Genomic DNA, 12,972 nt, shown 5'->3' on the forward strand with positions numbered 1-12,972 from the left:
ATCATGAAATAATAGTTTAAGAAAGGGAAGAGTAGAAAAAACACGTTTCTATCGTGGAGTTCACAGCCATCCAACTGTTGACTTTTTTTCGACATAATTAGCCGCTACGAGTCAACACATAACTTTTATTATACAGGCTCAGGCAAAATGATGTGACACATTTGTAGGGTAAATAAAAGGCAAATCAAGTAAAGAAACAAAGTGTTTTTATTTTGGAAAAGTACATATAATGTCATTCTGTTTCATGATGTTTTAAAAATGAAATCAGTCCAATGGGATCCATTCTTGTCCACACACTCAATGCAGATCCAGTAGCTGTGAAGGTGGTGACCATAACAAGATGGTGTTTGGAGCTGGTAGGGATCACGTTGTCACACCTTGCTGTGACTATACTGGTATGTTTGGGTCATTGTTGACTGTCACTGTTTTGGTGCATTTACTCAGGCTGATGTTTTGCATTCAGACCCTGGTCCCTCCTGCCTGGGGCGGAGCTGCGGGATGTGCTGCAGCTGCTCATCATTAACTAACCTACTTATACTCACCTGTTGCTGTTTCCGGCACTCAGCTATTCCTCCGGATCACTAGGCTACACCACGCTTCCAAGTCCTTCTCCGGAGCAGTCCTGCTACATGTCCCGTAGCTCCTTCCAGCCTGGTACAGTTTCTCTCTTTTTGTCGCGGTGCCCTTTTGAGTTTTCTTATTGCACCGTTGTTTTTTGTTCTGACCGGTAACAGAGACTATTAAAGCCTGTCCTCCAACCTCTTTTGTCTTCTGCATCTTGGGATCCATTACAAACTGCTTTCCTGCGCACGCCGCGCAACAGAATAGCTGAGTCAATACTATGGATCCCGCGGAGGATGAAAGTGTGAGAATGGCGCTCCGAGCTCATGGCCAGCGTATCAGCCACCACGAGCAAACCCTTAACGAGCTAACCACACTCGTCCGGGAGCTGCACGCCCAGCGGGCAGGTGCACCTCCCGCCGTCTCTGCCGACCACACGCCGCTCGCCGCCGGAGGCACGGACATCGCCGTACCGGCCACTTATTCATCACGGGAGCCCAGCATTCCCCATCCAATGCGCTATGAAGGGGATTTTGGACAGTGCCAGCTCTTCATTCACCAGTGCTCCCTGGTCTTTTCACAGCAGCCGCACACCTACACAACAGATGCAGCCAGGGTGGCGTACATGCTCAGCTTACTCTCCGGCCGGGCGGCCAGATGGGCAATGGCGGTGTGCGACTCCAAGCCGGAAGTGTGTTCCAGTATGCCTCTCTTCGTCACTGAACTTCGGAGTGTCTTTGATCACCCGTTGAGAGAACGAGAAGCAGGAAGCCGCCTTCTCGTGATACGTCAAGGCTCCTCGTCAGTGGCGGATCACTCCATCTCCTTCCGCATTTTGGCGGCAGAAAGCGGCTGGAATGACAAGGCACTAAGAAGCGCGTACCGGGCAAGCCTCAGCTCGCGCCTACAGGATGAGCTGGCCTCCCGGGACGAGACCCAGACGTTGGAGGAGCTCATCATGCTGTCCATTCGCCTGGACAACCGTTTACGGGAACGCAGCGCTCAGCGGAGGGCGGAGCCTTCCGAATCGACACGTCAGCTCCCTCTTCCACCTCCAGGGGGCCTCCCTGCACCGCTCCTTCCCCCCTCCTCCAGTTGTGGATTGCCACCAGAGGATGTCGCTGTACCCATGCAGCTGGGAGGCAGTCGCCTTTCTTCAGCTGAGAGGAGTCGACGGCTACGTCTGCGGCTGTGCCTGTATTGCGGGAGCGCAGCACACCTCATCTCCCGCTGCCCGGTTCGACCCGCCAGACAGCGCTCCTCTTCCACCGGGGACATTCCTCAACAGTTGCCATCGGTGTCACCAGCGTCTGCTGCTCCTTCGGCTATGGTGGGTCGACTTCAGGTGGAAGGTATGCTATCATGGTCAGGGGGAGCATGCCCGGTTAGTGCGTTTATTGACTCAGGAGCGGACGAGAATTTTATTGACTGTGATTTGGTAAAGACTTGGAATATTCCCACTATAGAGCTAATGAATCACAAGAATGTCCGTTCGCTCGATGGACGTCTCCTGGCTAATATCACCCATCAAACCCGCACCCTATCGTTGCTTCTTTCGGGTAACCATCGCGAGGTTATTAATTTCTTTCTCATGCCTTCGCGCTCAGCACCGCTTGTACTCGGGCTACCATGGCTTCGCCAGCATGGTCCCGGCATAGACTGGAAAACATTAATGATTTCGAATTGGAGTACATTCTGCCATAGTCACTGCCTTCGCACCGCATCTTCTCCCGCTCCTCCGGTTAAGTCTCTACCTGTTACCCCTCCTGACCTGTCCTTGGTTCCTAGGGAGTACCACTCCATTAGCGATGTCTTTTCTATTGACCGAGCCATGACACTTCCACCTCACCGCCCATATGACTGTACCATAGACTTATTACCTGGTTCACCACTACCTTCGTCCCGGTTGTACAATATCTCTCAACCCGAACACCGAGCCCTGGAGGAGTACATTTCCACCGCCCTGGCCGCTGGCCATATCCGCCCTTCTTCCTCCCCTCTCGCGGCCGGATTTTTTTTTGTTAAAAAGAAAGACGGGTCGTTGCGGCCATGCATCGACTTCCGCGCCCTCAATAAGATCACAGTTAGGAATAAGTACCCCCTTCCCCTTCTCAATTCTGCTTTTACTTCACTGCATGACGCCGTAATTTTCACAAAATTAGATCTGCGCAACGCCTATCATTTGGTGCGCGTGAGAGAGGGGGATGAATGGAAGACGGCCTTTAATACACCACTCGGGCATTTTGAGTATTTGGTGATGCCGTTTGGGCTTACCAATGCCCCGGCCGTCTTCCAGTGCCTTATTAACGACATTTTACGGGACTTTATTGGCCGTTTCGTATTCGTTTACTTGGACGACATCTTAATTTTTTCCCCTTCCATGTCCTTACACATTCAGCAGGTGCGAAGGGTCCTTCAAAGACTCCTGGAGAACCAGTTATTTGTTAAGCCCCAGAAGTGTACGTTCCATGCACCCTCAGTATCTTTTCTGGGTTTTATTGTGGAGAAGGGTCAACTTAAGCCTGATCCTGCCAAGATCCAGGCAGTGGTCGAGTGGCCCACTCCTATATCAAGGAAGCTGTTGCAGAGGTTCCTGGGGTTTGCTAATTTTTACCGCCGTTTTATACGGAACTTTAGTAAGGTAGCAGAACCTCTGAATAAGCTTACATCCTCCAAGCTACCCTTTGTGTGGTCGCTGGAGGCGGACCGGGCTTTCAAACGTCTTAAGGCAGCGTTTACTTCTGCTCCGGTGTTGATACATCCTAATCCTTCTATCCCTTTTTTTGTTGAGGTAGATGCGTCCGACTCAGGGGTAGGGGCCGTGCTCTCCCAGCACTCCAGCATTGATCAGAAACTGCACCCCTGCGCCTTCTTCTCCCGACGCCTGTCCCCAGCAGAGAGGAACTATGACATCGGCAACCGGGAGCTCCTGGCGGTGATACTAGCCCTTCAGGAATGGAGACATTGGCTGGAGGGCGCTACGCAGCCATTCACCATCTACACGGACCACCAGAACCTGGCCTACATCCGCGCTGCCCACCGCTTGAACCCCCGACAGGCACGGTGGGCACTCTTCTTAACCAGATTCAACTTCTGCATCACCTTTCGCCCAGGGTCACGCAACGGGAAGCCCGATGCACTATCGAGGATGTTTGCGCCCGCCGTAGAGGACTCCTCTCCGGAGACCATCCTCCCCCAGTCCCGGATCCTGGGGGCCCTCCGATGGGAGGTAGAAAGACGCGTCGCAGAGGCTTGCAAGGGTTCCCCTCCCCCAGCAGGTTGCCCTCCCAACCGACTGTTTGTGCCGGCGGCGCTTCGTTCCGAGGTGCTGATGTGGGCCCACGCCTCCAAGATTGCCTGTCATCCGGGAGCCAAGCGGACGGCCTTCCTTCTGGCCCAGCGTTTCTGGTGGCCGACCTTTCAAGCGGACACACGAAGCTTCGTTGCGGCCTGTACCAGTTGTGCCAGGAGCAAGCCCTCTCATCAGGCCCCTGCGGGATTGCTCCAACCCCTCCCCATTCCCTCCCGACCATGGACTCATGTTGCAGTAGACTTCGTCACTGGCTTACCTTCTTCCAGAGGATTCACAGTCATTCTGACGATAGTGGACAGGTTTTCCAAATGGACGCACTTTATCCCCCTCCGTAAGCTTCCCTCCTCATTGGAGACCGCCAAGTTGTTGGTCCAACACGTGGTTCGCCTTCACGGGATCCCCCAGGACGTGGTCTCCGATAGAGGCCCACAATTCTCGTCAGCTACCTGGAAAGCCTTCTGCAAGTCGCTGGGCGCCACAGCCAGTTTATCATCCGGCCATCACCCCCAGTCGAATGGACAGTCGGAACGGGCCAACCAAGATTTGGGGGCGGCACTGAGGTGCGTGTGTCACCAGCGCCCGTCTTCCTGGTCCAGCTACCTTCCATGGGTCGAATATGCACATAATACACTCGTCTGTTCCTCCACAGGCCTTTCCCCTTTCCATGTTGTCCACGGCTATCAACCCCCACTTTTTCCATCCCAGGAGGCGGGCTGTACAACCCCCTCAGTGGCAGCGTTCCTCCGCCGCGCCCACCGCGTCTGGCGCAACACTAGGGACGCACTACTACGCACCGCCAGACGCAACCAAAGACTGGCTAACCGCCGTCGTAAACCAGCCCCAAACTACAAGTCCGGTCAGAGGGTTTGGCTATCTGCCCAGGAGATCACCCTGGGGGGGGAGTCAAAGAAACTGGCCCCAAGATTCATCGGGCCCTACGAAGTGGAGCGGATGATCAACCCCGTCACAGCACGCCTTAAACTGCCAGCATCCCTCAAGTGCCACCCAGTGTTTCACGTCTCCCGCCTTAAGCCGGTGGCGTCCTCCGCCTTGAATCCCCCACCTGCGCCCCCTCCTCCCGCGCAACAGATAGAGGGCCATCCGGCTTACTCAGTGAAGACCATCCTGGATGCCAGGAGGCGGGGCAGGGGTGTGCAGTTTCTGATCGACTGGGAGGGTTACGGTCCAGAGGACCGGTCATGGATTTCCCGGTCGCTCATTCTTGACAAAACACTTATTTCTGACTTCTATCGCAGGTTCCCTAACAAGCCCGGTAGTCCGCCAGGGGGCGTCCATTGACGGAGGGGGGGAATACTGTCACACCTTGCTGTGACTATACTGGTATGTTTGGGTCATTGTTGACTGTCACTGTTTTGGTGCATTTACTCAGGCTGATGTTTTGCATTCAGACCCTGGTCCCTCCTGCCTGGGGCGGAGCTGCGGGATGTGCTGCAGCTGCTCATCATTAACTAACCTACTTATACTCACCTGTTGCTGTTTCCGGCACTCAGCTATTCCTCCGGATCACTAGGCTACACCACGCTTCCAAGTCCTTCTCCGGAGCAGTCCTGCTACATGTCCCGTAGCTCCTTCCAGCCTGGTACAGTTTCTCTCTTTTTGTCGCGGTGCCCTTTTGAGTTTTCTTATTGCACCGTTGTTTTTTGTTCTGACCGGTAACAGAGACTATTAAAGCCTGTCCTCCAACCTCTTTTGTCTTCTGCATCTTGGGATCCATTACAAACTGCTTTCCTGCGCACGCCGCGCAACACACGTCTGCCAGGATTGAAGTGCAAACGGAACGCTCGTTGTGTTGCAGTTACAGATTCCTTTGTTTGATCAACGTTTCCACAATGAAAGCGCGATGCTCACCAGTCCAATTCATGGCAGCAACTGAAAAAGAAACCAAAAACAATGGCATTTTAAATAAACAAAGCAAAATGGCATTACATGAAAATAATGGCATTATATGTACTTTTCCAAAATAAAAACACTTTTTTGTTTCTTTACTTGATTTGCCTTTTATTTAACCTACAAATGTGTCACATCATTTTGCCTGACCTTGTAGATATAGACATCTGACCGTCACTTACTGAAGTGTATCCATAATCACAGCCAGAAAGATGAAAGTTGCATCTCTGTGTCTAGTTTGAGACGTCCGTTCACCACTTCATCTTTGCCGCGGGGGAGCAAGAGCGAATCAGGAGGGGAGCTTCATGTCAGCTGACTGATGTCATCTGACATCTCCAAAGTGACGTTTAAGCGGTGGACATAACAGATAGATAGATAGACGCCCCCCTCCACCAGGTGAAATAAGGGCTCCTGATGTTTTCAGAGAAAATGTTGTGCGTGCTGATTAAACTTCTGTTTTTATTGGACTTTACGAAGTGAAAACCCATCAGTGAGGATTGTAAAAAGAAAAACAAGGAAGTGCATCCCTCTTGTAAACCAATAGTGGTGTTTATTAAGACTTCCCACTCCTGTCAACATCCAGCTGCCACCTTTTCCCACGGAATAATCCCATTTAATCCTCCCTCAACGTGGTTAACACCTCATGGGCTGCAATGACTGCTAGCTAACAAATGAGCATGAAAATGGCATATAAGAAGGGGCCCTGCAGTCCGTATAAAATCATACCCCCCCATGTGTTAGCCCGGTAATAAGCTTGTTAGGCCGGCAAGAAAGGTGTTCGCTGTGCAATGCTGCAAGGTAGCTGATCTGCTCCCTCTGCACTGACCGTGAGACTTCAACTCATCTCACACTCATCTTAGCTCTTCTCCCCTCCGTTTGGGAATCAGTACTACTTGTATTACGCTTCAGCAGCCATCATGTCCAAGAGATGGGCTGATATGCATGTAGTACCATCCACAGGAATATTACACACCTGCTTGGACGCTCACAGACATCTGCCTGAGAAATACAAATTCACTGAACACCATGTTTATTATTGGTTTTGTAGCTTTGGGGGGTGTCGTTGTCTTGCTTCGACACTGTCAGGCTTATTTTCTATGTTGACCAAATCAAATGTTCTCATTCAGTCCAAAATAATGTTGGAAATTTGCCCACCATCCACAATCCTTATGTGAAACATCCTTTCTGTGCCTTGTAAATGTTCAAAAACTGCTAGCACGAGGGAGCCAACAATGCAATGTAACGGGATCCACCTATTTCAACCATAAAGCCCTCTAGAAAAAGCTCCAACAAGGTTTAGTGGCGTTCTATCCATGCTGTGAGCGTGTAGTGACACGTACCTTCGTGATAACATGGACTTGCTGGTGTGTTTTGGATCATTGGGCCTCATTCACGAAACGTTCTTACGCACAAATGTGTTCTTAAAGTCTTCTTATGAAGATTTTTGGCATTCACGAAACGTGTTCTTAACTCCCAGTTCTTAGATCTAAGAACAAATTCTACGAACGCTCAGGAGGACTCTTACGCACAAGCAAAGCTTGCACTTTCAATGCGCAATCGCCCTCGTGATGGATTTTGCAACCTGATCTCAAAAAATGTAGTGCAAATAAAATATCCCAACAATTATTTATCATCAAAACAACTAAAATATACTCCATCGATAAATATATATTCAAATCCCAATTCATCAAAAAAAAAAGGCTGGCTGGACGTGCGCTGCGCAGAGAGAGAATGTAAAGGGACCATTAGATTTATTTGCTGAAAGCCACCAATATTTGATGTCCCGCTTCAGGCTTCAGGCTTCCCTCTCTGTTCTTGCAGGTGTGCAGGATCATCAGAATAACATCGCAATGAAACGTGGTGTGTCTATTGCGCACGGAGCACCCCCCCCCAGATAACGACATGCGCCCCCAGCCACGTCTTGAGCCAGAGCACGGGGCTGCTGTATTAATTAGGCAGCGTCTAATCAAATGTAACCACAGAAAAAATACATTGCCACACACAAACTATGTATTTTGACTTTATTTTTCCATCATGATTGTGTAAATATTTTCTAGAGTTTCCAAAATGGTTTGGTTTCTGATTGATGGCCCACTTCCCGTTTCCTCCAGATCCCTCTGGTGCAGTCCAATCTTTTTCTTGAGTCTATTTTAAGTCAAAACACTTCTTTTTAACCTCTGCAGTGGTGCGTTTCTCCGTGGAAACGGCATTTATGTTTCCTGCAATGGTGCTCCATGCCGACTCTTTTTGGATGGCCTGATGACCGGTGGATACACGTGAAAATAAGGTGGTCTTGTGTTCGCTCACTCCTTGTAAAAGCACCTCTATTTCAGTAGAATTGAAGTTTTTCTTTCGTTTGTTGTCCAGCTGCTTCTCAGTCTTGCCCTTGCGCGTTGCCATCTCCGCCTCCAGCTGCCCGTTGCGCACGGCACATTTTTGACCTTGTATAGGAAATAATAGGCGGTGACCTATGCAAATTAGGGCTCACATGCACGGGCATCCCAGTTGGCATTCATCAACCTAAGAACACCGGTGCGAACGATTATCCCTACTTAAGAACGTGTCGTGAATGTGGCGCAGTTTCCAACCCGCGCCTTCTTAAGTACACTTCTTAAGAAGACTTTTAAGATGTTCGTGAATGAGGCCCAATGTCCTGCTGCAGAACCCAAGTTGCTTTCAGCTTGAGGTCACCAACAGATGGCCGGACGTTCTCCTTCAGCAGAGTTCATGCTTCCATTGATCACAGCAAGTCTTCCAGGTCCTGAAGACCATCACACTACCACCACCATATTTTACTGTTGCTATGATGTTCTTTTTCTGAAATTCCGCCAGATGTAATGGGACGCACAATTCCAAAAAGTTCAACTTTTGCGTATTTTCCCAAAGGTCTTGGTCTTGGCAAAATTGAGATAAGCCTTAATGTTGTTTTTGTTCAGCAGTGGTTTTGGTCTTGGAACTCTGCCATGCAGGCCGTTTTTGCCCAGTGTCTTTCTTATGGTGGAGTCATGAACACTGACCTGAACTGAGGCAAGTGAGGCCTGCAGTTCTTTGGATGTTGTTGTGGGGTCTTTTGTGACCTCTCGGCTGCAGTCGTGGCTGCACTCTTGGGGTCATTTTGGTTGCCCGGCCACTCCTGGGAAGGTTCACCACTGTTCCATGTTTTGGCCAATTGTGGATAATGGCTCTCACTGTGGTTGGCTGGAGTCCCAAAGCTTTAGAAATGGCTTTATAACCTTTTCCACACTGATAGATCTCAATTAATCACACAAGGCCACATAGCTCTGGATTTTTTTCTCCCTTAATAATTAAAGGTTTCATTTAAAAAGTGCATAAAGTGTTGAGTTGTGTTGTCATTGACTAATATTTACATTTGTTTGATGATCTGAAACATTGAAGTGTCACAAACATGCAAAAAAATAAGAAATCAAGAAGGGGGCAAACCACTGTATATGATCTGTTTTTGTGGCCGATATGAAGCATTCAGGTGTTTTTCTTCAACAAGCCTGATATCAGAGCCGGGCTCCTAACTTAATGAAATATTAAGCAGCCTTGGGAGTCATAAACACATCTTCCTTCAGTGGGACACCATGATTTCACGCTATATGGCAAACATTTGAAGGCATGGGATGCACTGCCTGTCATGGACTGTCATTTTTGTGTGTGAATAATAAATCCTGATGCCTTCCACAGACACACTTTGGCACTCATGGCGCATAAATAGGTAAATAACGTGGCTAAATCGGCAAAGAGCAGCAGAAAAGAAGCTTTTTTTAATGTTGGGCTCATATGAGAAGACATTTTTAGACTTCCTAATGAAACGACAAGGCAGGCTCAGCCAATCACAGTGCTTGTTTCATTAGAGGCTGCGATGGAGAGGAGAGCTCGTGCTTGCAAGGTGGTGTCAATTGCTTCATTTGCAGCTTGGAATCATACTTTTGGCTGCGTTGCATTGTGGGAGACGTGTGCAAAAAAAAAAAAAGCCATCAGAGGTTTAGGTTGAGCTATGCAAGTGGAGATCTCGCCTCAGAGTGACCCCTCCAGGAAATGTATGAACGTGAGCAGTGATGGAGCAGAGCTTTCCTTGCATCCCATCATAGCTGACAACCTGGAGAGAAGTTCACCCCTGAAAAAAAGCCCCAGGGAGATGACGAATCAGTCGGAGGCAGACACTTTCCCCGACTCCAAGGACGCGCACGGGGGCAAACTCGGAGACTCTGACGCCCGTCACACCCTCCATGGAGCAGCGGGGGACAGGTGCAGCTTCTCCTCGTCCACGCAGCCGCCGCACTCCGTCTCAGCCTCCGCGGCGCCCGGTGCGATGTTCCCCTACCCGAGCCAGCACGGCGCCGCCCACCCCGCCTTCTCCATCGGGAGTCCCGGCCGCTACGTGGCCCACCACCCGGTCCTCGGCAACGGAGCCTACAACAGCCTGCTGAGCAACTCGTCGCCCCAAGCTTACCCGCCGGCCGCCGGCTACCCGTACGCTCAGCAGTACGGACACACGTACCAAGGCGGCGCTTTCTACCAGTTCTCCCCGGCCCAGGCTGCCGGCCTGGCTCCCGGTAAGGCGCAGGTGTATCTGTGCAACAGGGCCCTCTGGCTCAAGTTCCACAGACACCAGACGGAGATGATCATCACCAAGCAAGGAAGGTACGTCCTTAAATTACAAAGGAGATGTAGAGACACTCATAGCAATTCTATTTCGTTAAATAACACAACAATTATATGAATACAAATAGAAATATCCATGTTAATAACCATGTAATAACAAATATAATAAGTGTTTTCCGTTGAAAAAGCAGCTGTGAATGTCATCATTTTCTTTTCCTCAGGCGAATGTTCCCGTTTTTAAGCTTCAACATTTCGGGCCTGGACCCCACCGCTCACTACAACATCTTCGTGGACGTGATCCTGGCCGACCCCAACCACTGGAGGTTCCAAGGAGGCAAGTGGGTGCCCTGCGGAAAGGCCGACACCAACGTCATAGGTAAAATTACATCGTTTTAAATAAGCGCGATTTCGAGAGGACAAATGCGTTTTTAAATATTGCATTCATTCTCACGAGGTAGCTTATTAGCGATATTGCAGATCTATCATAAAACAACAAACCAAAGAAAACAGGCACGCGCATTTTAAAGATGTTGTTCGAACAATATTGTTGTATATTGTGATTGCACGCCCGCTAGGAAATCAGCCAGAATAACGCACGTGTCGTTGCATTCAAATATTTGCAAAAACTGCAACTCTTGCACGTGCTCGTAATTATTATTTGAATGCCTCTTTTTTTCATCAATCTTCTCATCCAGGAAATCGAGTTTACATGCACCCGGACTCGCCGAACACAGGAGCTCACTGGATGCGACAGGAGATCTCTTTTGGCAAACTCAAGCTGACAAACAATAAAGGTGCCTCCAACAACACGGGACAGGTAACACATCCCATCTTTTATTGGTCAAACGCACCTTGCGAAGCCTGCAGGCGCATTTCATTGGATGTGATTCCATGTCCAGATGGTGGTCCTGCAATCCCTCCACAAGTACCAGCCCAGGCTCCACGTGCTGGAAGTCAACGAGGACGGGACGGAGGACAGCAGCCAGCCGGGCAGAGTCCAGACTTTCACCTTCACGGAGACCCAGTTCATCGCCGTCACCGCCTACCAGAACACCGATGTGAGTACCGGACCACCTACAAGACAGAGCCACCCCCCAAAATAGATAAGCATCTAGGGGGGCCTGCTTGCATCTGAATATGAAAATCATTTACGATTCAATCAAAACGTGCACTTTTCTCCCGCTGCAGATTACTCAGCTGAAAATTGATCACAACCCCTTTGCAAAAGGATTTCGGGACAACTATGACACGTGAGTATTGCATGTAATAATAATAATAATAATAATACTAATAATAATAATAATAATAATCAATACTATCATTTCTGTCGATGATTACTTATTTTCTGAATAAATAAGATCAACCAAATTATAGCTTAAAAACACTTAATTTTTAAAATGAAATGAAAGTAGCAATGTTGCGATCATGACCGTAAATCCTAATGATGATGAAGATGACGACATATTTACATTATTTCTACATACTTTTATGTGTCAAATGAAAAACAACAACAAAGGCATGGATATGAAAATGCAAAAAGATTTAGACTGGCTTTTATTTCCTGCACAATCAAAAAGTTGCTCTTAATCCTAATAATAATAATAATAATAATAATATTAATAATAATAATAATAACAATAATGTTTAGTGTGATCATTTGCGGTGGTGATATAAATCTATTTTCTGTTATATATATAATAAATATAAACGTACAATGCATTATATACTGCACCTGTTCACATATTTAGCTGCACGAGAGGGGCAAAATATCAGGCACGTGTCAGTATGATGCAACGCAACTGGACACCACAGCAAACAATAATAACAAACGCTTTATGGTAACTCATATACCCTCTACAAGTGTCAGCTAAATTGTATCAGCATTATATTGTATTGTTTTCTATACTATTATATTATAACCATATTGCATTATATTATATGATGTTATATTGTACAGGTGTACCTAATGAAATGGCCTAATAATACACTATTAAGACTAATATGCCAGTATTATTATATATGATATTATACTATATTGTGTATTTTATTAGGAGTAAAATGCCAGTATTATTATATATGATATTATACTATATTGTGTATTTTATTAGGAGTAAAATGCCAGTATTATTATATATGATATTATACTATATTGTGTATTTTATTAGGAGTAAAATGCCAGTATTATTATATATGATATTATACTATATTGTGTATTTTATTAGGAGTAAAATGCCAGTATTATTATATATGATATTATACTATATTGTGTATTTTATTAGGAGTAAAATGCCAGTATTATTATATATGATATTATACTATATTGTGTATTTTATTAGGAATAAAATGCCAGTATTATTATATATGATATTATTCTATATTGTGTATTTTATTAGGAATAAAATGTCTCGGTGTAACAGTGTGCAGTTGTACCTAATAAAGTGACGCGTTAATTTAATAAGGCGAGGACCTGCACGTATTATGTTCTTAATAATACATCATTGCTTAGCTTTGTTGAAAAAAAGTGATGCGGAAAAATGCAAAAATGCAAATATTTTTGTATCGCCGTATTATTGTGCACG

The 12,972-nt window shown here is 47.3% G+C and overlaps 1 protein-coding gene across 2 annotated transcripts in view; it reads left to right on the forward strand.

Annotated features, from left to right (window-relative positions):
- The first annotated feature begins 9,665 nt into the window (after nucleotides 1-9,665).
- The window catches only part of LOC129187198 (sodium-driven chloride bicarbonate exchanger-like), a 39,530-nt gene continuing 36,223 nt past the window's right edge, over nucleotides 9,666-12,972 (forward strand). The window contains exons 1-5 of one of the 2 annotated variants that reach the window (XM_054786082.1): nucleotides 9,666-10,432; nucleotides 10,615-10,769; nucleotides 11,089-11,210; nucleotides 11,293-11,451; nucleotides 11,582-11,643. In XM_054786082.1, coding sequence (XP_054642057.1) covers nucleotides 9,786-10,432; nucleotides 10,615-10,769; nucleotides 11,089-11,210; nucleotides 11,293-11,451; nucleotides 11,582-11,643 — 1,145 coding nt within the window. In that variant the 5' untranslated portion in view covers nucleotides 9,666-9,785. The remainder of the gene's footprint in view (nucleotides 10,433-10,614; nucleotides 10,770-11,088; nucleotides 11,211-11,292; nucleotides 11,452-11,581; nucleotides 11,644-12,972) is intronic. The other variant, XM_054786081.1, reaches the window with a different exon arrangement.

The sequence above is a fragment of the Dunckerocampus dactyliophorus genome, chromosome 9 (assembly GCF_027744805.1).
Source record: "Dunckerocampus dactyliophorus isolate RoL2022-P2 chromosome 9, RoL_Ddac_1.1, whole genome shotgun sequence".
Lineage (NCBI taxonomy): Eukaryota > Metazoa > Chordata > Actinopteri > Syngnathiformes > Syngnathidae > Dunckerocampus > Dunckerocampus dactyliophorus.